General features: G+C 38.2%; 1 protein-coding gene across 3 annotated transcripts; it reads right to left on the reverse strand.

The window, feature by feature from the left end:
* Window positions 1-1502: 1502 nt before the first annotated feature.
* Window positions 1503-24088, reverse strand: MON1B (MON1 homolog B, secretory trafficking associated). Of its 3 annotated transcripts, none has more exons than XM_058169320.1 (6): window positions 23957-24088; window positions 19298-19402; window positions 17382-17711; window positions 12414-13212; window positions 10721-10868; window positions 1503-9343 (listed from the first exon to the last, which is right to left on the reverse strand). In XM_058169320.1, the coding sequence occupies exons 2-6, from the start codon at window positions 19380-19382 to the stop codon at window positions 9122-9124; spliced, it is 1584 nt and encodes a 527-aa protein (XP_058025303.1). In that variant the 5' UTR covers window positions 19383-19402; window positions 23957-24088; the 3' UTR covers window positions 1503-9121. The 3 variants fall into 3 exon arrangements, with proteins under 3 accessions (XP_058025303.1, XP_058025301.1, XP_058025304.1); XM_058169318.1 differs by having other exon boundaries at window positions 17253-17711; XM_058169321.1 differs by lacking the exon at window positions 17382-17711 and having other exon boundaries at window positions 1504-9343.
* Between the last annotated feature and the right edge of the window lie 1361 nt (window positions 24089-25449).

Consider the following 25449-nt stretch of genomic DNA (forward strand, 5'->3'; position numbering starts at 1 on the left):
TCAAATTTATATCGCCACCCATCTCACCAAAGGCAACTCAACAAGCTTCAGGTAAAACTACATATAAAAAAAACAGATATTAAAAATATAAAAATCACATTAAATATTACAAAAACAGAGATACAAACCATGGGCACATTGGGAATAAAAATAGCCAGCCCAATAATGGAGACCTCTAAGCATGTCTCTGGTTACTTGGAAGTCCTAGGCCTGATAACCAGGTCTTGATATTCCATATAAAATATAAAAAAAGATGGGAATCTGAGATCAGGGTTTAATGATTGTTACCAAGAATATCTTATAAAACTATAGGGGCCCTGTCCCAGTGGTGAGACCCTGTTAATAAAGCTGGGCTCTAGGGATCAGTTGGGATCCTTTTAAAAAAAAGTTCTTAATACTTTATGCTTGTTAATAATAAAATAAAAAGTAAATATTTATTGTTTTAAATAATAAAATAAAAAGTTTTAGTAAATAAATATTAAAACATTAAGTTTTGATCATATATAAACCTTACAGCATTGAAATCTACCTTGAAATAGTACCATGCATCATGATTTATGATGTTACACTAAAGGAGGGAAAATGAGGGGGGAAATTTGGGGGTACATAATCCTTCTGGCTTGCTCAAACCGGGTTTCTACTCTTTCCAGGGGTTGTTGTTTTTTTATAATTTTTATTGAGAAATTTCCCTTGAGCAAAAGAAAAATAAGTAATATATAAAAGAAAAAAGGAAGAGGGGAAAAAGTATAGGAAACAATACACTTAAAAGCAAAAATTATTGGCTTCCAACCTTTTGTTACCGCAGTTACAGTCAATATTCTTATCCCTCTCAAACATAACATTCCTTCTGTTCTACCCGTGGGCATTACTTCTGCTAAATATTCTGAAAATAACTGGTATCACGATTTACAATATTACAATAAAAAAAGAAAAATGGGGGGGGGGAGACAGTGTGATCCTCCCACCTTGTTCAAATGGGGTTTCTACTCCTTCTGTTCTAAAAATGGGGTTACTTCTGCTAGATAACTTGACACTGCTGCCTCCACTCTGATGGTCCCCATCTTTGTCCCCATCTCCTTCTTACCTGGGTGGCTGCCCTCCATCCCCTTTCCCTGGGATGCAGGAGGGTCCTTCCTCCTTCCCACCTCTTCTCAACTGACACTAAACAGGAAAAGACTCAGAGGTAACTGCTCTGCTGCTTAGAGACCAATTCAGCTGCAGGCTGAGGAGAAAAAACTAGGCCTCTGTTTATCCTGCCCTTGCGTGCAAAACCAGCATGTGTGCGTACTAAAGAGTTACCACTGTGTGGATCTTAGACATGGGGGGGGGAGTTGTTTCACCCAATATTTTCAATTAAAATTTCCAAAACAATAAAAGTATTGAAAGTGAAAGAAAAAAATATAAGAGAAAAAAGGTAGAAAGAAAACAGAATTATGGTTCCACCCTTCTTTCCCTTGAGTTATTCCATCTGCATTTTTTCCCTTCAAGCCTTTTAAACCCCTAGACTTCTAAATCATCAATTCAGTCTTTTCTTCTTCCAATAAAAAGTGCATATAATGCTTCCCATTGTTAATTTTTTTCAAGGGTACATCCTTTTTTGTGCTGGCCAGTTGTGGGGGTTTTCTGTCGCCAGCACGGGAAAAAAACAATTCTAGCAGGAAAATTGTAGAGTCCACGTCTTGCTGTTATTAATACTGTGAGGAAGAGAATTTGGGCACATGATACAACCAACAGAAGCTGGCTGCTACTCCAATCTTTTGTTAAGAGCACAGAGGAATGCAAATATTCAGACACCAACCACGCTTAAGTCTCCAATATTTTATTAGGCTCCTTCAAGTGCAGCTGTTGACATAGCTTTTATTATTTTATTTACAAGAGCTCAGTTCTTCCTTCAAGACCTCAGAGATTCTGCCAAAGAGAAATACTCTGATGGGGTTAAGGATAAATTGCTTACAACACTCCATCAAGTTTTCTATAATGTACAAAAGCAGCAAAAAAGGGGAAATAAAATAATGGTCAAGTGTAACAGCCCTATTACATAACTAATGCAAGATCCTAGGGCAGGTTATACAACTGCAGAGGACCAAAGAAATGCTGTGTCTTAACAGAATACTGGTAAAGTGTGGAGAAGAGAAAAAGTGGAAGAAAAGCAAATAAAACACTGAAAACATGATATGACAGAAAGTTACATTTTTCAAGTTCAAAAAATAAAAGTCAAACACATATTTCTGGAAAATAAAGAGCTGTTTCAATTAATAACAAAGTAGGGATTACTCTTCATTTAGCACCAAAAAGGAAAGATGACATTTTTTAAATGATCAAGACAATCCCTCCCAGCTCAGAAGAAACTCAGAAGTAAGACCTGCTTCATCCATAGTAAACAAAAACCAACTTGAATTTCTGCTTCTTAAATTATTCTAGGCTTTATCAAGTCTTCCAGAATACGGAATTTTACAATATATGATGCACTATTTTAACTGAACTGAATTTAATTTAATTTAGCAATTCACCTTACATTCTTGACTCTAGGAAGTTTACAAGTTTCTTGGATGGAAATGCTTCTGGCACAGCACAAGGTTTACAGCTTTATTGGTCAACAACAGCTCCATGAAAAACATTTGATAAGTAACATGGAGTGAGAGAAGAGACAATGAAGCATATAGGTAATCCTCGACATACAACCACAGTTGGGACCAGAATTTCTGTCAGAAGCCGCTGTGGTTATAAAGTGAGTCATCACATGACTAAATCCAATTTTACAATCATTTTTTACCATTGTTGTTAAGCTGTAGAGCCCTTGATGCTCTCTGAGCTTGGTTGTTTTCTTGCAAACATTGCCCCTGTGGACAAGCTACCATATATAAACAAAAAGCAAACCCAGCTCCCTTCTAGCACTGAAGATGTTACTTAGTCAGGTAATGAAATGTCTGCAAAAAAACAACCAAGCTCAGAGAGCACCAAAGTCTCCACAGTTCACTCCTGAGCTACATATATATTCTTCAATTGGTCATTAAGCAAATCACACAGTCATTAAATGAATCACATGGTTGTTAAGCAAATCCGGCTTCCTCAATTAACTCTGTCAGAATCCTGCTGTGAAGATTGCAAATTGCAGTCCATGTGACCGCAAGATGTTGCAACCATTGTAAATGCAAGTCAGTTGCCAGGTGCCTGAATTGCAATCACACAACTGTGGGGGTAGTACAATGGTTGTAAGGATCGGTCATAAGTCACTTCTTCTGAAGCTATCATAAGTTTGAACTATCATTAAATGAATGATCATAAGTTGAAGAATATCTGTACAGGATTTTTCTTGACCTTGCAGGTGGCCACTGAAAACATCTATATCATCCAAAATCCTATATAAACAGACATTATTGTGGCCTACCTTTACCATTCCAAAGACCGGAATAATTTATATATATGAAAAAAATCATAGTTTATTCTAAAAGTAAAAATTACTACCGGTCCCTGAATATTCAAATTCAGTAGTACCTCAGGCTAAATGAAGAGAATGAACCAAATGTATTGAGTCAGGATGCACAGGTGGTCCTCAGATCCATTTTTGCAGCCAGCCCCCAACCATTCTCCACTCCATAGTGCTATCACAATTTAAATTTTGCAATTTTAGAAGAGGGGACACATAAAACAACACATTATTTTACATAAAAGAAATACCAAGGCCACTTTTTTAAAAAAGCAAAACATATGGCTCAATCCCCTCCCGGAAGATTAACCACATCACTACTGATGGTGTGGCCCTCAGTGGCTGAAAAAGATAAAAAATAAAAGTATAGCTCTAGGTAGTAAAACTTTGTCCATGTTTGTTTTAAGTTATGGACTCAAGTCTTTCATACCACAAAGCTTGCCAAGCATTATTTTTTTATTTTGTCTAGATTTAAATACAATTGCCTTGTCTGCTTCCAGTTTTCAATGTACAGTAATGAAAAATTACATATATATTTTACATATAATTTCTTCCACTGGTAATGTGAAACATAATTTATTCTGCAGGTGCAGGATAATTGCCGATAGGCTTTCTGACAAAGGGGAAAAAACATAAGGACTATCTTTGTGTAGTCTTACTGGAAAAAATATATTTTGATCATGTTTTCAAAACATACAGTTCAAGGATACAACATATTACAACAGAAAGGAGCCAATTCTTTTGGAAGAGATCCAAAATAATAATAAGTTACATTCACACTCATTGGAGAAAAGGAGTCATGCAGAAACAGCCCAAACTTGTGTAAATTGCAATGGGCCAATAATAGCTGAAGTGCATCCCACCCCTGCAATGCAATATATCTATTCCAGGTTTGATGTAGTTCTAAATTGCAGCATTCAGCAATGTTAAGTTGTGCTCTCCCTATTCCAGACATGGCAACAGATTCAGCAAAAGTGGTGAATAAATGTTCAAAATGGAGTTCAAAACCTACTTCATCTCCAATATAATGGGAGGCAAAAAAAATGACCAATTTTATATACTCATTGCAGCAGCTTTTGGATGTTGTCAGCTTAAAGAAAATACTACAGCTAAAAAATGAGTCAAGCTTGCCTCATCATGAATTGAGGATGAGATGAAGGCAATACTATGGGGACCCCACAAAAATGACATGTTTATTTCATGCTTAGGTGCAACAGAGAAAGATCCACCAGGTGACCAGTGTGAGTGGGACCAGAGTGGCATTTGTTGGTGAATTCTGGGGGATACAGCATGCTCCCTCTCTTTCAATCCTTGATCATCTTCATCTGTCACTATTTTGCCATCAACTCTAAAAAGCTGGGTACAGCTCAATACTGTAAATATTTCAACCGCTCTAAAGTAAGGCTGAAGAAGCAGAAGCATGAAGTAGTATTAATAAAACCAGGCTGGAAGAAGAGATATATCACTAAAATGGAGCAACTCTAAAACACAAGATCAATTTCATCTTCCCAGTTGCTTCTCAAGCAGACCACAAAGGAATCTGGAAGTCAGCATTTATTTTGCATAAAGGAAACATGAGAAGGGGAGAGAAATCCTGCTGTTTATGACACAACTTCCTTTGTGAGTCCAATCTGGGTTTTTTTTTAAGTTTATTCAAAGTGTCATGGCAGAAAAGGGTATAGGAAGAGGACTTAAAAGAAGGTGGAGAGGATCCCATAGTCAGACCTATCTCTCACAGTGCCATACTTTTAGATGATGATATATGTATAATTTGAGGGTGTAGTGCCTCAGCGGTTAAAGTTAATAACCTTGTCACTTGGAACAGATGACAGCCTAGGTTCGAGACCCAAGTGCCACACAATGGATGAGCTCCCATTACTTGCCCCAACTCCTGCAATCCTAGCAGTTCAAAACCATGCAAATGCAAGTAGATAAATAGGCACCACTTTGGTAGGAAGGTAATAGCATTCCATGTATCTCTGCATATAGTCATTCTGGTCACATGATCACAGAAGTGACTTTGGACAACGCTGGCTCCCTCAGCTAAGAAACAGAAATGAACATCATCTCCTAGAGTCGGACATGACTAGACAAGGGAAACCTTTACCTTTACATGTATAATTTAGTCAGCATCATTTGTCAATGACCCCAAATACACTCAGTAAAGGAAGAATCAGCAACAGAAAGCAACAGTATTCATTTAGTATAGGGTGGGGCTTTTTTTGACAACTCAAGTCCAACAGATAGCACTTTAAGTTAGTAGTGGAGAAAGGATAAACTGCATTATACCTCAGCCTTGTCCCATATAATGTTGACTTAACTTTCTTTTGTTGCTATTCATCCTGAAAACTAATATTCTCAAATTAGTGTTGATAGCCCACCTGGACATCTTCTCCAAAGATTATTTACCTAAAAAGGTTTATAAATAAAATAATAATTTAAAAGTAAATAAATTAACATCTCAGTGAAATATATGTTGTAAAACTATACATGCCAGCTAATCTGCATAGGACAGAATAGTTTTTGAGCCCAAAAGGCTCAAAAGCAACTGCAGGAACCAAGGAACAAACTGCAAGAAAGACATAAAATAGAGGGACAAATTTTAAAAAAAAAAATAAAAACAAAGGGGGAAAATCACATAGAAAGCCTCTTGACAATAGCATTGTCTTTTTTGTCAAGTATTTCAGAATTTTTTTTCTTCCCCAATTGTTAAAGAGAAAAATATTATTTAGAAATTACAGTGTATCTCTCTTTAAACTTTAGAGGAGAGTAAAGAGATGTAACTTTTAAATTTCTACTTGAGGATCTCTTCAATATTTTGTATACCATTGGTTATCAGTTGAGTGCAGTCTGCACGTAAATTTTAAAACATTGGATTTAGAGAAAAAAGTTGTATGTTCCTTACATTTAATAAGAAATCTCTTCCAGATAAAAAAGCTGTTTCTTTCAAGAAATGAATTACCAATCAAATTACATTAAAACAGGAAGCCTTATTAAAAGTGTTGTTAATCAACTTTTTGCACATCTTCAATGCTAGTTAATTAAATAAATTGATTAAAATCATTTGCATAGATTAAATAAGTGCTCCCAATTAAATGAGTTCCTTTTTTTAACTACATATAGAAGTACTTGTACAAAAGACTTTACCCTACAAGTACTTACAGAACACAGCAACTGTCAAAACTCTTTCCCTTCTAAGTAAGAAGAATGCCATTTTTAAGAGTTTGCCTTGGTAAAAAATACATGTTTAAAATGTTCTTTTTTTACAGTAATTGCTTTGTTCCTTATATCCAGATTTGATATAGGTATAAATAAATTAACTGATGACTAGACTGCATACAATTAAAGTAGACTTACTTTAACAATGTGAAGAAACTACCTTGTTACTTGCAACATTGGCACAAAGAATCCCTAAAACAAATAATGCAGCTAATCCTTACAAAGTTAAAGATATCTTTTTGCAAAACGAGCCGGCAGATGGAAAAAGGAACAGACGCATGCCAAGATGGAGCCGATTTTAAAATGGATTTTGTTGGCATGCCATCAGATGTCTCCAGTTCTCACTGTATCAGCTCAGCTAGAAATATAAACCTTCAGTATCGGCCAGCCAGTGCATACAAGCAGCGCTGTTCTTTTATGGGTAGAAAAAAATGCCAGCCAGAAGCAACCATGCATCCCCAAAAGGAATTGAATAGCAACAGATTCAAAACAGCATAATTCCTTCACTTCCTTCACCGTTGGTAAAGAGGGTCAAATCCATTTTATACTCAGTCCAAAACTACCATCCCACTTACACAGGAATCACAGGTTAAATTAAGTCTTCCCTCACTATGCACATACATACACTCTTTCCCTTCCCTCATTATAAGATACGATGCAGGGATAGGATTATACTCCCATACCTAAGCCTTAATTTTAACAAACATGAATAGAAACACAAAAAGGCTCAGTAAAAGAGCAACTAATTTATACAGAACACATTTTGCATGGCAGAGCAGCAACTGCTCAGGAAGGGCCGTAATAGCTCAGGCTGTTAGAAGCCTGTTATTAGAACACAGTAGCCTGCAATTACTGCAGGTTCAAGCCCGGCCCGAGGTTGACTCAGCCTTCCATCCTTTATAAGGTAGGTAAAATGAGGACCCAGATTGTTGGGGGGGCAATAAGTTGACTTTGTAAATATACAAATAGAATGAGACTATTGCCTTATACACTGTAAGCTGCCCTGAGTCTTCGGAGAAGGGCGGGATATAAATGTAAATAAAAAAAAAGGGAAATAATACAACTGCTTGTCAGTGATGTCACTCTCCAAGAACACTTTCCCATCTGCTAGTACATTCAGACAAAATCTGAATTTGGCAGACGTGGAAAGAGTGATATTTGTCAGTACTAAATCTAAAAGTAAATTGATGATGGAGTTATGTGTCTTTCTAATTATGAGGTGGGAAAAGAGAACAGTGGCATCTCAACATAGGGGGAAAAAAATACAAGAATCCTTTTAAGAGCAGTGTATTCCAATTGCACATAGGAATTTTAAAACATGAAGAAACAGAGCAAGAGGAAGAATAAGGAAGACAGGAAGAAAGTTATGAAAGGCAAAGGAACAGTTAAATCCAGTTAGATTCAAACTGAAGACATTAAAAGGTAAATCAAAATGCCATCATAATCGATTACATTGTCCAAGTTGAGCCATTACATACAGACATCAAATTTCTCAAAGGACTACAAAATACCCATCACATATTATATACCACATTATATCACACATTATATACTTTCTGGTGGTATCAGAACAAAGGGCTGAAGCAGCCTCTCTCATTCAAAGGGTAATTATAGTACAACATGAAGATGCAATGTGTATGTTCATCAAAAATACTGTTAGATAGTTCCAGGATAAAAGACTCTTTGGAACTGGGCATTTTGACCTACTCCCAAAGTTGCATTAAAATGATTCGAATCAGCTATCTTTATAGAAAATCATCTTATCAAATTACACACTGTCTGAAAGTGCCAGCCTTCCAATAAATCACCACCATTGTGATGGGCTTTGCACACCCATTCCAGAAGAACTGTGGACAATCACGCAGCTGTATCAGAAAGCAGCATGTATTTTCAAACTTTTCTAAGATTAACTTTTTGTCTCCCACTGTGGCTCTCTTTCCTTTATTACCCCATTTGTACTATTCGTTGAGACAAGCAAAGCACCCAAGTAAATTGCTGAGGAGGAAGAGGAAACTGAATGGAGAAAACAAAGTAATTACCCAGTGATAACAGGAGTGGTAAGAAATGTAAACCCACTAGGCTGCAGAAGCATCAATGTAATTTAAGCACAATCCTTATGAAATTCCGTAACTTCCAGTTATATGTCACTTCCAAAGATATATCAACCAAAGCCTCCTTATCTAGTTCCAGTCAATCTCAGGATCTCCATCTGACTCAGGATCTCCCTAGAAATAAAGACCACAAGTGGGAAAAAATATTTAAAAACATCAGGCTAAAGCTTTCTGGATTTATCTCCAACAATCCGACCCAGCTCAGCCTCGTAAACTCCGATCCTTCTCATATCCACCATCCTGTCCTGGTTTAGAAAACAAGACTAGGAGCTCCCCCAGATCACAGAACGGTTCCATCATCCAGGGCTATCTGTAAGGTGGCACACATTCAGAATGCATTTCAGAGCAACTGGAAGTCCTTGGTCTAGTGACCTCCTCCAAAGAAGCCGTTCTCGGTACCATCCATTCGGGGAACCCTGCTTCCTTTCCCAGGATTAGGTGTAGTTGAATACTTGAGTGGGTAACGGATGAACAGCCGGTCTTCTTCCTTCTTTATCCAACGTAAGAGTTTGGTCAAGACATTGATGGCACCAGCTTTCGTCACCAAAGGATTGAAACAGGTATATAATTCAAATTTACTTGTAACCTATTGAGAATGGGAAAAAAAGATTGACCATTCAGGCTGCATAGCTACCACCAGAGAACATGTGTAAAATTTTAACTAGTGAATGCAGGGGAAGCCAACAACTCCAACTAGGAAAGAGAGAAATTTTGAGAATAAGCGAAAGGATTAAGATACCCCAGCTCTTTCCCAATTCCTAGATGGAACCTTGGTTCATTATAAAACATATCAGTGGTTGTGGTTCCTAAATTTTGAGTGACCAAATGGTCTCCAATATTTCCACAAAATACTTTTTGTTTTATAGGACCACTAACTTCCTTAAGATGTATAGTATGAAAAATATGGCCAATGTTAAAAATGCTAATTCTTAGTCATACTGCAGAGCTTTTTGAAAGCATTAAAATATTTCTGTAATACGAGTTTCACTTGATGTGTAAACATACTGCTACTACTCAATATCCTGTAAATTAACAAATTTAAATTTATCAATTTTTAAAGCTTTCTGCTGCATTTATGAACAGATAAGCTTGGTGTAGTGGCTAAGACATCAATCTAGACTCTAATCCTGTTTTAGGCATAAAGCCAGTTTTGTAATTTTGTAAACACTGCAAGTAACATAATTTCATGTACTACAATTTTGCACGATATTCTTATGTTTAAATAAGAAAATACTGAACATGTTAAAATGGCTCCCATTTTTAAAATTGGAACTAGAATATTTTTTTTTGTCATTGCTTCAAAATACCCAAGATGTTTACATCTTTTCTGAAGGGTTCTCCCTGAGCCTCTGTAAAGTAGTTTCATATTCTTCCTGAAAGTAATGACTCTCTAACGGATACTTTTTTTTTCTTTTTAACTTTTCCTTTACCGCCAATGACAAAGATGAAAACCAGTTTAATCTAGGACAGTGCACTTTTAAAGAAGCAATGTGAGAATCTTTCCCTTCTGCTTCTTCTTCTTCTGCTGCTAATAATTATTTATTTCAGGTTTAGAAAACCGACTGGTGTTACAACTATTAAAACCAATAAGGAAAGATTGATAGTAATTATGACTGGTCATGCAGTCAGCCAAATGTTTAGACTAGGTTTGGCATTTTTATCCACCAATCAAGTATTATTATTGTTGGTAGCTTATTATTATTTAAGTTATTATTATTATTTAAAAACCCATCCCCAAATAAAGATTCATTATAGGGAATCAACGAACAGATGAAAGACTAAAGATACCATCTCTCCAAATACTTTCCTGCAAGTTGTTTGCCCCTTTACGTAGTAAGTCAAATGAAGAAAACATGGGTTTAGGAATGCTCTAATAATGTCCTCATCTAAAACAGAACTAGCCCATCCATCTGAAAGTCTACACAGAGTTCCATCCTTAGCCAATAAAGTTGCCAGGCCTCACCCAAGCCAATAAAGTCTCCTTTTCAGCTACATGGTAGATGAGACGTAAAGGACGTGAGGTACTGTGGATGCGATCGTGAAGGTAGTGGTAGAGGTCAAAGAGTCGGTGCCGTTCATTCTCACTGCAATATGGCCCCTCCAGTTCTGGACTGCAGTAATGAGAAATAAGATATTGAGGAAACAAGCAGCTTAGTGTTCACCTACACAATGTCTTACCACAGAATAGACTCCAGAATTTGTATACAATGAGCTGTTGTTCTACAGATGTAGAAGTGAGCATTGCCAGATGTGGCAATGCTCAGCCTAGTGCTAATCCCTTAAATTTCAGAAACTTTTCAGAATCTTCTGAAGCGACTATAAATCTGATTCTGAAACAGGCTAGATTTGTGGCTTGCCCTACTATTCTATAATATATTGTACTAAATGTCAGCGTTCCAGAAAACCCCCCAACTCCAAGTAAAAACTCTGAAGCAAGCATTTTTCAAAGTTTTATTTACTAGAATAGGTAAACTGGCACATCTGGGAAAACCCGAATCTGAGAGGTCCAAGTTTTCCCTCAGTATATCAAAACCCCCAAAACCATTCCTTGACTCCGGAGTTGATCACATGCTCCAATCACCATCCATCCCATCTTGAGACAGCATCCGATCACTCCTCCTCCAGATGCAGGATCGGCCTGGCCTTGACCGACAGGAAGAATGCTATTATGTCTAACTCTCTACTAAATCCCCCCTTCTACTTTCCCACACATGAGAAGGTGGCAGCATGGAAGCTTCTGGCCTAATATGGCTTCCAAAGCTGACAATATATAGAAAAAACTGCAGAACAAGTTCTTCTTAAAATAAATCACATGGGCCTTTCTAATAAGAGAGTTATACTATTCATGCAGTTTTTCCTGAAGCCAATGAAGGGAAGAAAGAGAATTTCTAAAACGACATCATTCCTTTAAGGCACTAAAATACATCAGAGTCAATTTTACTTCTTAACATCTTTTAGATTATTGTCATTTATAAATTTTGCCAGCTAATTGGGATCTTATGATGTTCAGCCTTTGACTTCCTTCTTGCAGCCCAGAAACCGCAAGATAAAATCTCTATACATCAATCCTTGTGGACTGGAGGAAAGAAATGTCACATGCCTGCTCTAGTTGAAACAAACTGAATAAATGTAGCTTAGCATTTCCCCCAGTTTCTGGCTGCCAGCTATAAAGAGGGGATGAGTAAAGGATTGAGAAGGACAGCCTCAACTCAGCAAACTTTAAAAGAAAAAAGATCTAAGGTAGCTTTACTACTGAGGATACACTCAGAATGCAGTACGTGTTTACTGCCAGGAATGACAAAACCCAGTGGCAAATTCAGCTTTGTTTTTGATATCAGAACATCATCTTCCCCTATACATCTCCAAAATCAAGAGGAACATTAATTTGCTATGAGGGAAAGTTTCAACAACAACGAAATCTCAGGAAATCTTTCTTGAGCAGGTGCAGGCCATTAAAAAAACTAGCCACATTTCTAGATTTTACTCCAAGCCTGAACTGAATGATATGTCACATTAAGATATCTGTGAATATCCAGGAGAAGAAGAACCAAAAGACAGATGAAACTGGCCCCTAGGATGACATCATAGATACCTCCTTGGTTCAGGACATATTTGGTCCTGATCAGAGTCAATTTCAACTCTCCAAAGCGTATTACCTGGTGAACTGGGGAAGCTGTCGGTAATTATCCGGTATATCCAGAGGTTTATACATAAAGTGCCGAAGATCTGGCACTCCCACCAGTCCTACACTATAGGATGGGCTCTTCAAGCCACTTGAGAGTGCCTGCAGATAGTTCTGAGTCCTCATGCCTTCCTCAATGCGTTTCTTGCAGTCCGAGACAGAATAAAAAGAGTCCTTGTCCGTAGAGAGAAGGATGAGGCAGACAGTACATTCTGAATCCAAGTAAGAAATATAAGCATAAAAGTAACAATCAGGGTTGAAACGTGGCAAGCAAATAGGTGTCCAAATTTCCCCAGTTTGAAAGGCAGAAGTTGCCCCAATGAGATTGAGTAACAGGTGCAAGTCAGTAGGTTCTAATCGGCAATCTTCAATGACTGTTTTCTCCTGCACTGTGGTGACCAACTGACTACCAGCCACCAAAATAGAGAAGACCAGATTAGGGGTGATGGCTTTTTGGAGCAAAGTGCCCAGGGAATCCCGGAGGGAGGCGGCAAGTGGTAAACAGCGGACAGCTCCAAGGAGGAAACAAGGATCTGATTCAACCAGGTTCAGCAAACGATCAAGGATCTTCTCCGAGCCCGTCAACAAACGCCGGAGGTCATAGTTCTTTTTCCGTTCAAAGATGCGAGTGATGCTGGCCTGAGTAAGCATGCTGATGATCTGATCGTAGACATACAAAAGCTCCTGGCGTAGTTGTTGCTCTGATTGTAGGGTATGCGAAACTGAAACCAGTACCAAGGGGCCCTGCTGCACAAAAACCAGTTTGTGATCATCTATGGTAAAAGGAGGGAGGGAAAAAAACAGTCATTGCTTCAGTAGATGGACTGAGGCTCTGTTATAACAGAACCAGTTTTGGACATTCAACAAATGCAATATTAGCTTTCTTAGCTAATTTGTCTCCTTTTTAAAAAAAAAAAAAGTTAAACCAAGGATTTACTGTACAAAGTTTGAGTTGATGGAGCAAATCTGGGCAAAGAAGAAGAATCTCAGTATAAATGCCAGGAACTGGGAAAATAGACCATGAAATAAAAAGTGAGCAGTATGCATTTTTGTTATTATAAGGATTTGAGGAGTCTGTTTCTGAAATTTATCTTCTACTGAGTAAAACTAGAAACAAATTAGTAATTTAGAATAAAAATATTTTAATGATGGTGTGGCACAGAAATTCAAGGACTAAATGAAGTAACAATGAAAACTGCTCCTGCACTGAAGATGCTGCAGGGAACAGGTCTTACAAATAATATTTTTAATATCTTTTTTTTTTAATCTTATCATCTATGGCCAATGGCTGGAAATCAGATAGTTTAATGCAATTAAGAAAAAGAGATATATTCCCCTAATTACTCCACTTTTATCAGTACAATCACCAAGTAATATTAAGAACTGGTGATGGTTATGCTAGAAATGAACTGAAACTAATTCAGCTCTTAATGATTTTGCAAGTATTAGTTGCTTTCTTGATATGAAGACTTTTGTTCTATTTTAAACATTAATATGAAAATCTGGCACTTTGAATCAAGCTTAACACCTTGGCAATATTTGTCACTGCCTTTTCCTTCCTTTCTTGGCTTCCTAATTTCATCAACAGTCCTGGAACACTCAGGAAATAGTCACTTAATCCCATCCAAATACTACAGCTTTTTCAAGATTTGCCTAGATTGGCTATGTGTGACACAGATGTGAATCTTCTGAAAAAGAAGTACACATGTCTCACTGAGCACTATGTCTTCAGGTTATATCAAACAACAAAAAATAACTTTTTATCAGAAATGAGAATTATAGTCTGAGTAATGAAATATAATTTAAACCATGTTTAGAATTTTAAATATAAATGTATTTCTATTTAAATAAATATAAATGTATTTATAGTCAAATACGGTTTTTCCTATCTAAAACTTCACATGAATCTGTTTTAAATTAAATCCATCCAGACGTCAATGCCCATAAATCCCAAGCTAAATTGGCTGAGAATTCTGACACCAAATCACAGATTAGTTTGGTGCATGAATCTAGTCCCTTTTCCCTTAATTAGAATTTGGTGATGTCAACAATCTTTTAAGCTTTTGCTGGGAGCATGAACATGTGGTTGGGAACTTTAAAAGGAAGCATGCATTTGCACCAAGCAGGCACTCGGCTGCACGTATCAAGATATTAATAGCATGGCAAAAGTTCCAGAATTAAGATGTGCTCACCGTAAACTATCTTTAGAGTTTGGGATTTTTTCTTTCCTGGATAAAGAGTTGCTCATAAAATCACCTTTCTCTTTGCTCAGCATAATACTACATCATAGTCTGTGGTTTCTACTAAGACAAAAGCCAGAATTTTATCTATTAAACTTAGAACTAAAATCAAATACAAGCTGGAACAACAGTTTCTTTTTAAAACAGTCAAAGCATGCTTTTATTCTTCCAGCTATACCCTTACGTATCTGTTCTCCAAGTGCAACTTCCCATCCCACCTAGAACATGTTATAATAATTTTGTTTTAATACAGGTAGTCCTTGACGTACAATAACAACTGAGCCCAGCAATTCTCTTGCTAAGTGAGATAGCTGTTAAGTGAATTTTGCCCCGTTTTACGACCTTTCTTGCCAGAATTGTTAAATGAATCACTGCAGTTGTTAAATTGGTAACATGGTAGTTAAGTGAATTGGGCTTCCCCATTGACTTTGCTTGACAGAGAGTCACAAAAGGTGATCAGATGATCTCAGGACACTGCAATTGTCATAAATAAGAACCAGTTGACAAGCATCTGAATTTTGATCACATGACCATGAGAATGCTACAACAATCGTCAATGTGAAAAATGGTCATAAGTCACTTTTTTCAGTGCTGCTGTAACTTCGAACGGTCACTAAATGAAATGTTGTAACTCGAGGACTACCTGTAATTAGCAATGGAGAAAATACAGTAACATATTGCATGTTCTTCTGGCGTGCTGATTTTAAAAGGTTCTTTAAAAAAAACCTGTAGCAAAAAAAAAGTACATTCTGTTTTCCATATTATTCCTTCCATATCCAGGAAGGCTAGATATAGCCAGCAGCTGCCTCACGAAGGCCCAGGTTGAGAACACATCTTCAGCAGTGGGAGGAAGAATAGCAATAGCAATAAGACTTGTATACCACTTCACAGTGCTTTACAGTCCTCTCTAACCAATTTACAGAGTCAGCATATTGCCCCCAACAATCTGGATCCTCATTTTATCAACCTCAAAAGATTGGAAGGCTGAGTCAACCTTGAGCCAGTTAGGCTCGAACTGCTGGCAGTTGGCAGAATTAGCCTGCAATAGTTCATTCTAACCACTGCACTACCACGGCTCTGGTGAAAGTCAGCTGGGGCAACAGGGACGGAAGAGTACTCTGGAAGCAAAGCACAGGACAGCCAAAAAAGGTGAAAATGAAGGGGGAAGATACTGAGGCAGGAGGGGGGAAGCTGAAGTGGAGATGAGTAGCACAAAGCAGGAGAAGCAGCAGGTCCTCGCTTAACAACGGCACAGTCCTGGCCTAATGACTCCAACCAGCACTGCTAGAACTACCAACACTAAGTGGAGTAGTCACATGATGCTTCACGTAATGACTACTTTGCTTAGTGACAGAAATTCTGGTCCCAATTAGGGTTGGTAAGCGAGGATTACTTGTATATCAATTCATTCTTTGCCTTTTGTTCCTTGAATTTCTCAACCTTGAGAACTTCCTCAGTGTAACAAAATGGAGATTTCCTTGGTTCTCTTCTTGACCCCTCCACACTTCTTTTATAGATTTGTTTTGCAACATGATCCTCATTCATTCAACTTTTCAACATAAACTATCAAATCAGTCATGCTTTTAGACTTACATTCCTTTCTTTGGCATATATTCACACAGACCTATTTAAACCACATATACTAAACAAACATACCTTCTAAGCAAATATTCACCAATAATCACCATTTTCATTTATTCCTGAGTCTTCAAATGGCCCAGGCACTTTTTCTACGCTATTTTATCTTCCTATATACTTGCTTGTCACTTAAAAATATTTTTTCTTACCTCACATTTATTCAAAATGTTGCACCATTTTTCCTAAAACTCATCTGTGGTTGACCTAATTTATACTAGCTGACACACTGTTATCCCTTTTATTTAACTCTACATTTTCAGTTTACATGAATTCATCAACTCTGCTCTACAAAATTAGATCACTATGGCACCCTTCCCCTTTATAATTTCCTAAACTCCTCTTACGTTTTGAGCTGTAAATTTAATCAACAGAGGCTTTTACACAACATTTTTAGTAAGATATAAAAAATATCAACTAGGTTACCAGCTGTAGCTATACCCGTATTATGTAAAGCATTCCTTGCTAATGATTAAAGACTGGTTAGGTTTGAGCAAATTTTGGCCAATTTACTAGAAATTTAACCAAAACTCCATTTTACTTCAAGCAACCCCACTATATTCTATGTAAGGTTTAAGGTTTCTAATTTATAAATTACAAGTTGGCATACTGTTGCCTACATTTCACCACCTACAGTACAGTATAAATATAGTATGACAACCTCAAGATACTAAATAGCAAGGGAAATACAACTGTTTTTGGGGTAGCAGTTAGAACAGGCTATTTGGAAAGGCTCTCAGACATTTTAATAAACAATACTTATCAAAATGGTTATTGAACCATAACCCAGTGCTTAAACTTTGTGGGTGGCCCATAATGAACTCTTAAGCACTGAAATCCCAAACTTTTCTTATTTCAGTTAAATCATAGGCACAGATAACCTCCAAATAAATTACAATATTTGTTAAGGATCACTCCTTTTAAAATTGTTTCCGTACCAGAATAAATGGAGCGAATAGAGTTATCCCCACTTTGGATGAATGATACCAGTGCCATCATGACACCCATGGTGGAACTAAGGGCTTCTTCATTGCCGTAACGTGAATAAATGGGTTTCCCAGCCTCACTTAAAATGAAGACGTGTTTCCTGTGTGCCCGCCAACTCTCTGCAGTCACGTCTTCATCTCGGTATGTAGCCAGGCGTGACTGTATCACTGCCTCCTCTTCTCCTGATGGTCCATCTCCTATCACCATTTGTCGGCGAAACTCACTCGAATCTTCCCAAGTGTTGTCAGTTGAGGTTGAATCAGACACATCTTTGTCACTCAGATCTTCTGGGGCCTCTCTCAACTCCTCCTGCCCATTCACTTTGTCAATTACCACACTCATGGGTCCATTATTTGGGGCAGCAGGTACCTCCTCCTGCTTCTCTGAGACAGAACAGGACTCATCCCCGTCTGGAAAAGCATATTGACAAATCACAGGAAAAAAAATAATCCAGAAGTAATCTTTGTCCCCATCTGCTTTCTATAAACTGGGTCAGTGATTACAGATTCCCATTTATTGGGCAGATTATATAACTATATGAAGGAATAAATAAAGTCCTCACATCAAATTCAGTAAACTCATCACGACACACATATCCCTCCCATTGTCATAAATCAAATGGTCAAATCTCTTCAGGAAACTTAGGGTGGGTAGGATTTGATTGCTGCAAGTCGCTAGGGTTAAAATGCTTGGGGACTGTCCTTTTTTGCTTACAGTATACTTTTCATGTATTTCTCATCTGAAAATGGTCAAAAGTTATACTATCAATTTTTAACAAACATGGTCGGGGTAAGTAGGCTCCAAAGCCTGCACTAATTACCGTATATACTCGAATATAAGCCGATCCGAGTATAAGCCGAGGTCCCCAATTTTACCCCAAAAAACTGGGGTAAACTGGGGACTCGAGTATAAGCCGAGGGAGGGAAATGAGGCAGCTACCGGTCAGGGAAAGCCTCCCTCCCTCAGCCGAGAAGGCTGGCGGCTCCCGCCCGCCTCTCACTGCACCGCAGGGCTTCCCGCTAATGCAAAAGCCCGCCAAGTTTGCACCATCCGGTATAATGTGAAAAAAAGAAGAAAAAAAAAAACTCGAGTATAAGCCGTATATACTCGAGTATAAGCCGAGGGGACGTTTTTCAGCACAAAAAACGTGCTGAAAAACTCGGCTTATACTCGAGTATATACGGTATGTTTTGTTTCCATTTATGTTCTATATGAATGCAGGGTCATATACTAAATCAAAATTTGTTTCAACCACAATTTGTTGAATTTCTTATAAATGGTATATTAATACATATAACACTTAGCAATAGCACTTAGACTTATATACCACTTCACAGTGCTTTACAGCCCTCTCTAAGCGGTTTACTGAGTCAGCAGATTGCCCCCAACAATCTGGGTCCTCATTTTACCCATCTTGGAAGGGTGGAAGGCTGAGTCAACCTTGAGCTGGTGAGACCTGAACTTCCAAACTGCTGGCAGCCGGTGATGAGCAGAAGTAGCTTGCAGTACTGCACTCTAACCACTGCGCCACCGCGGCTCTTAAACTATCATTAAACTATCATTAAACTATGGGTGGGTTTATACCACATACTAAACCAAAAGCCCAATCCCCCTCATTGTAATTTAGTAAAGTGTGTGAATTTAAGTAATATAATAATTTAAAATATTTTATGGATGATGTGTGAAAAGGCCATAGTGGCTTAGTCAATAAACTGTATTTAACATATCATGCAAATACAGTACTTGCTATTTTTTTCTGAATTGTTCTTCTAAACCCACTTGTTTTTCCCATTAATCCCAGTGCTTTTGAAAACAAAGATTACATATCTGCAAATGTGTGGATTCACATACAATACTTATCTTTGCTTTTCCCTTTATTGTGCAGAGGTTTAAACTGTACATTTTGGAAGCAAGGATGTATCATTTTCTCACTATCTGGGCACTACACTTTCTTCCCCGCTCTCTAGCACCAAACCAGATAGTTCAAAGTACTCACTTCTGTCTGTAGGATCCAGCCTACATTTCTGGTCAGGGAGCTCCATCTTCCCTTCACAAGGTAAGCCAGGGTCTTCGTTCTCCATCTCTACATCTCAAACAACAACTGCAAAGACAAAAGACAAGCATGAGGAAATTCCCTGAGTAGCAAACAGGATGCAGGTGCTATGGTACCTCCTCACCAGGCCCAACCCATTTCTCAAATTAGGAACAGAGCTACAAGTACCACCTCTGTATCCTCCACCCTAAAAGCAAACAGTGCGCCTAATGCAACTCTTCCACTGGAATGTACCAACCCAGATTGAGGGAAAGGGCACAGCCACTTCCAGCCTCTTTGCAAAACTCAATCTGTGCCTGCTGTCCCAGCTATAATCTCAATCACATGCCCAAGCAGGGGTGCCTCAAAGAGACAGCAGGAAATGCCGGGTGGCCACTAATCACTGCAAGCAAGTTTCTGGAGTTGCATTCCTGGGAGGGGCTGCATCTTCTTAGTGATCGTCTTTGTCATGGCTGTAACTGATAAAATTCAACCAAACTGTAAACTTTCTTTACAGAAGACAGCCCTTGGCCTGAAAAGCTATTTGCTTGAATCCCTGTTCAGAGATAAAGAACTCTTGAAAAAGAGCAAAGGCCTTGACATTGGCCATTAATGATTAGAAAAAGGAGAGGAGGGTGAAGGGGCTAGAATCAGGAGTGTCAAACTCTCGGCATCGCAGTGGTGTCACATGACGTATTGGGACTTTTTTCCTCTTTGCTAAACTGGGTGTGGGCATGGCCAAGACGTGATGCATCTGGCCCACAGGCCGTGAGCTTAACAGCCCTGGGTTAGACATTCACTGTTAATATAATTATCTCAAATAAGAAAAAGAACCAAAACAAACATGATATTAATAAGCACTGAGAATAGAACCAATGTGTAATAAAGTCCAAAACAAATAAAAAGCAAAGCCAATACAGAAACAAATAGCAAATATATTATTTGCGGGGGGGGTGGGGGGTGTATAAATACATCTTGTAATCTTAAAGAAAAGAGATGAAATCTTAAATATTCATTAAATATCCAAAAACAATTTTACAAATGGAGATACATTTAATTCTAAATTTTCATCCAAGCATATAAATTCACACAAGTTTTAGGTGTACATATAGTATGTCCAGATTTTCTTTGGGGAGAAATATGTTCTTCCTCTTCTGGCCCTCTACTGGCAAAACTGTGTTCACGCAAGGTATTTATTATTAATTACTAATTACCAGTAGTGTCCTCAATTAACCTGATTAAGAGTGCATAAGCCATAAATTAAACCCACTGACACAATATGTTGGACTATACTGTAGATGGCTGGTTTGTAATCCAATGTGTCAAATGAACACTGAACAAAAATTGGCTGTACTCATACTTATGAAAAAGAACCATTTGAAAACAATTCTACATTTTTGCTGTTCCATTTTGGTCTAAAGAGAACAGAAATAACCTGGAAGTAAACAGATACCAACAAGAATACATCTTTTTTTTTACTTTAAATTGTTGTAGAAAAGAAGACATTTTGGTAGGCGCAATTTATGTAAACAACTAAACACCTAAAAATGAACCTGCCAGCTATTAATTTTTTTTTGTTTTTCTAGTCAAGACAGTAGACATTTTTGTAAAAATATCCTATATACTTGATTGAGAAAGAGGGACAAATACTGATATAGATTGAAATAAGATTTAACACAATAGCTGAAATCACCCATAGCATTAAGATATTTTGTTAACCGTGAGTTAAAAATCATACTAAATAAGCTGCACTGGAATTGATTCTCATATAACACAAAGACAAAATCCCTTAACTGTAAATCATAGTAGTGGATCAACATAGCATAAGCCCAAATCAAGCAAATTACATTATGACTTAGTACAGCATGTGAACCTAGCCTATGGAGCTAGAAAACTCTTTGTCTCAAAAGACTAAGGCCAGGGCAAAGCTGGCTCAAAAAGAGATTTACAGGCAAAGCTTCTTACCAAGCACATAATCTGTAGAATGCATATCACAAGACATGATGGTGGCCAATAACTTGGATGGCATTAAAGAAGGTACTGAATAAGTAGATGAAGGACAAGAATGTCAAGAGTTATTATCCTTGAGACTCAACCTCTCAACTGAGGACACTGAAGCACATGTCTCTTAGCTGAAATCCTGAAGTTTCCCCCCAAAAAATTAAGTAAAGGATACAATTGAAGGGTTAGAAAAGAAACAAGATCACCAGCTAAATCAGTAAAGCATCTGGTTTCCTATTGTGCACATTTGCCATTTCACCTGCTGTTTAACTGAGATGTTTCTGAAAGTACCATTCTCAAATAATTTATAGTAGGCTTGTAAACAGTCTTCAGACTGAGTCAAGGAAGAAATACCTCCAAATCATAGTATAAGTAATTTTTTTACTAACTGGAAACAGAGACGGGGAGAAAAAATGTACCTGGATATTTATTTTTGTTTCCTAGGCCAATAGGTCACTACCATAAATTAAAAATGGGCAATCAGTAAAAAATATTTGTCAATAACTTTTGTTAACTGATTTGCAAAGCTCTTGCTTGTAGACACTCTGTTTGCCATCGCAAATAGTGAAGCCAACACAATACCTAAATAGGGGATTTAGAAATGGCTGCAAGTTTGGAACAATCTAGGCCTCCTTCAAGGAATTATGTTCAACTCCATGAGTCCTGGAGAGGGGCAGGAGCAACAATATAATCATGAATAGTAATTTCCAACAGCCAAATAGTTTTGGCATTTACCTTTTCCAGAAACATGGCAAACCCATACATATACAAATTAAAATCAATAAAATCAGCAAAAATGTGGAGGATTTTTGAAGAATCTCATGCAAGAACACTAAAACACTGTAAAATAAATTAAAATAATAAGAAATAAACAACTTAAATAAATTTTGTTTAATGGAAATAAAAGAGTTGGGTTCCACAGGAAACATGAAGGTGCCATGCTGCCAACCCTCCAAAAAATCCTATGCAAATGATGCCATAACACCATCCCTGTTTCAAATCTGGCAACTTTGAGACTTCCAGAATAATGGAAAAGAATTTTGCTCTCAAGTTGCATATACTATCTTCATCCTCAAAGTCTGGTTAGAACTAGTTTTGTGGTACTTGGTGATATTGCTTAAAGTTCAATTATCATACTGATGACACAAGTACTGCAGTATGGAATACTATTGTACTATATAGCTAGACAAATATGAGAAGAGTATTTATACATTTCAAGTAGCACCCGCCCATCTGAAGCATTAACACGAAGGTAATACTTTCCAGAAAATAAGAATTTCTTTCACAAATACATTTATAGTATCAGGTGCAATGAGGTTATTGACAGCAGCCAAGTGAGAAAACAACCTGCTACAGGATTGCTTATAAAATCAGCTTGTCTCAAATAAATAAGTAATAAGTAAGACACAAAGGATCTGAGTTCACCCCTGGATAATTCAGGAATTGGACAATCTCTTTGATAGACACCTTTGTAAGCCAAACAGTTAATCATTTATTATTTTGTACAAATGAGTCTAATTTCAAGTAGAAGATGCCACATTTCAGATCAAAGGAATGGAAATATATCCTTTTCAGCAATTTCTCAAGCAATTCCTGGCAATGCTACCTCAAAGAGTGAAAGATAAGATATTCCATCTATCTATGACCAAGTCAGAGCATCACTTCATTTCGGTACACATGCCTATATCTATTTGCAAGGATCCAGTATTATTAGACAGATGTGAATCCATTTAAGAAGTTCAGAAAGCACAGCACATACATTTCCAGAATGAAATCCATTAGCAGGTTCAATAACTTCAGGGTAGCTCAGTACCACACTCTCAGTACCAGAGTTTCCCTTTCACAATTGGCAAACCCCTTTGTCCCCACACTAAGTGCCCTCCTCTACTATAAGTGAGTGACCCAAGGAAACAAATTGACAGAAAGTGTCAAGATTGCTAAAACGAAGCTTGTTTTGTTTTAACATTGTGTACAATTAGTGGATAATTCTTACAGGGGTTGTTGTTTCTAAAAGATTTTTCATTCAGGAATCAGATGTAGCCTTTGACGTTGCCATCAAAAGGATCTCCTACCATATACCATTGGCACATGGCTGTGCTTTTGGGCTAAGCCGCTACAATTCTCTGGCGCAAAGGAGGTTTTGCCACACTCCTTAAGAGTGCAAATCCTTAGAAATCCAACAAACACAGAAATCTAGTAGCTTAAAACTTTGGGGGCTGACAAAAGATTAGCTCTATGAGCAGCGATTAGTGAAACAGAAGCTCCAGGCAGCACCCTTGGGGACACGAAGAACAGGCCAATAATATACCTTTTTCCCCAACTTCCTCGGGATCTTTCCCGGCACATCTGGCCGGATGTTTTTGAGAACAGGATACTGAACCAGATGCGCTATTACCGAGCTGGTCCTGCAAGGTCGGTCTTATGTCTCAACCCCACTCGGGAGCCTTCAGATTCAACCCAAGACAATACCTGAGTGAGGCCATCCGGTTTGGAAAAGAAGGGAAAACCCCGCCGGCTCCCTGCCGGCAGCCCCACCTCTAACCTTGCGTGAGAAGGGACAGCCGAAAGGGGATCGCGCCCGCCCACCCGCTCAGTTCCAAAACCACCGGATTCATTTCTCACCAGAGACCCCGGGATCTGCTCGTGTCTTCCCATCGCAGAAACAGCTCCCCGAGCACTCCGCGACCAACAAACACTTCCTGATTCGGGATGGCAGAAGGCGGGAACAGTGGAGGCATTGACGGCCACTTCCACTAATCACCTAACGAATGGAAAGGAGGAGGCGTGGCTCGTGGAAGTCCAAACGCCAATCGTAGCCCCGCACAGTCAGAGCGTAACGCGGAAGGCCTATGGAATCCTCGCTTGACAAGCGCGTCAATGAAAGCGGGGGGGGGCGGGGGCGGAGGGGAACTTTGAGAAGCCGGAGTGAGCGACAGGGAAGTTGGCGAATCCAAATGGGGAGATGAAAGGTGAGGCGGAGCAATCCTGCCTCAGGCTTAATCGGTCATTCAATCATCATAAACTGGGTGAGAGGAGAGGGCTGGATCAGTCAGAACGTGAGCCAATTGCGATGGTCATATTTTCTTCTCGTACCAATCAGAGAGAAGACGTTATTTTGGAAAATGATATAAAAGCCAGGCCGGCGAAGTTGGTGCAAGCTGTCATTGTTTGCAGAGGATTGGGGGGGTGACGTCAGCTTGTATGCTTTGGCACCTCTTGCTCATTTGGTAGGAATTCATTGGCGCTGGATTATTTGGCAGTGGCTCCTGTTGTTGTTGCCCTATAGAGCGCGAAGGTAAAGTCCTTTTTCGGAATGACATTTTGCACTGCGGTAGTGATGTTACAATTATCACAAACTCAGATCCAAGCACCCTAAGAATTTATTCTCTGGGTCGTTTCTCCTAAGGACAACAATACAAAGCCGAACATTTAAGAAAAACGGTAGCAATTAGCATTTCGTACCGTTTTCCTTCTCCCGATTCTTACTTTGATTTCACCTCCCTGCAAATAAATATTCCTCACTGCTTTGCGGTTTAGTGTGTACGACCTACGAAAAAGAACTGCGAAGTTTGCGGAACCTACGTGAAACAAAAGGCTACATGAATAAAATAAAGTCTGAATATACAATTGCATATTGGAAGAAGGTATTTTTTTTGTTCCCGAAAGTGAGGAGGATTAAAAAAAAAAATAATGGGCACATTCCTAAACTGGAGGATCTTAGACAAAATACCAGCAACCGAATATAAGAAAGGATATAAAAGAGGGAGATGGGTTGGTCATTGCTTTCTTCAGGATATTTTTTTTTAAATTCTAGGTTTAGGCTGGGGCTTTCTGATTTTCATTGCAAATAATATCCAGGTCTGAGCCTGCATAGCTTTTATTTTCTATTTCATTTTTTGGGATAAAATGCATACAGTGATTATCCAGTCAGGAAAAAAATATTAAGGTGAGCTAAAACTGAAGAGAAAAAAGCTGCATGCAATAATAAAAATTCAACTCTTTAAGGTGTGAAATATAGAGTTCATTGTTTATTTATTTATTTTATTTATTTATTTGATTTTTATACCGCCCTTCTCCCGAAGGACTCAGGGCGGTGTACAGGCAAAAATAAAACA

Source organism: Ahaetulla prasina, chromosome 2 (genome assembly GCF_028640845.1).
Source record: "Ahaetulla prasina isolate Xishuangbanna chromosome 2, ASM2864084v1, whole genome shotgun sequence".
Taxonomy (NCBI): domain Eukaryota; kingdom Metazoa; phylum Chordata; class Lepidosauria; order Squamata; family Colubridae; genus Ahaetulla; species Ahaetulla prasina.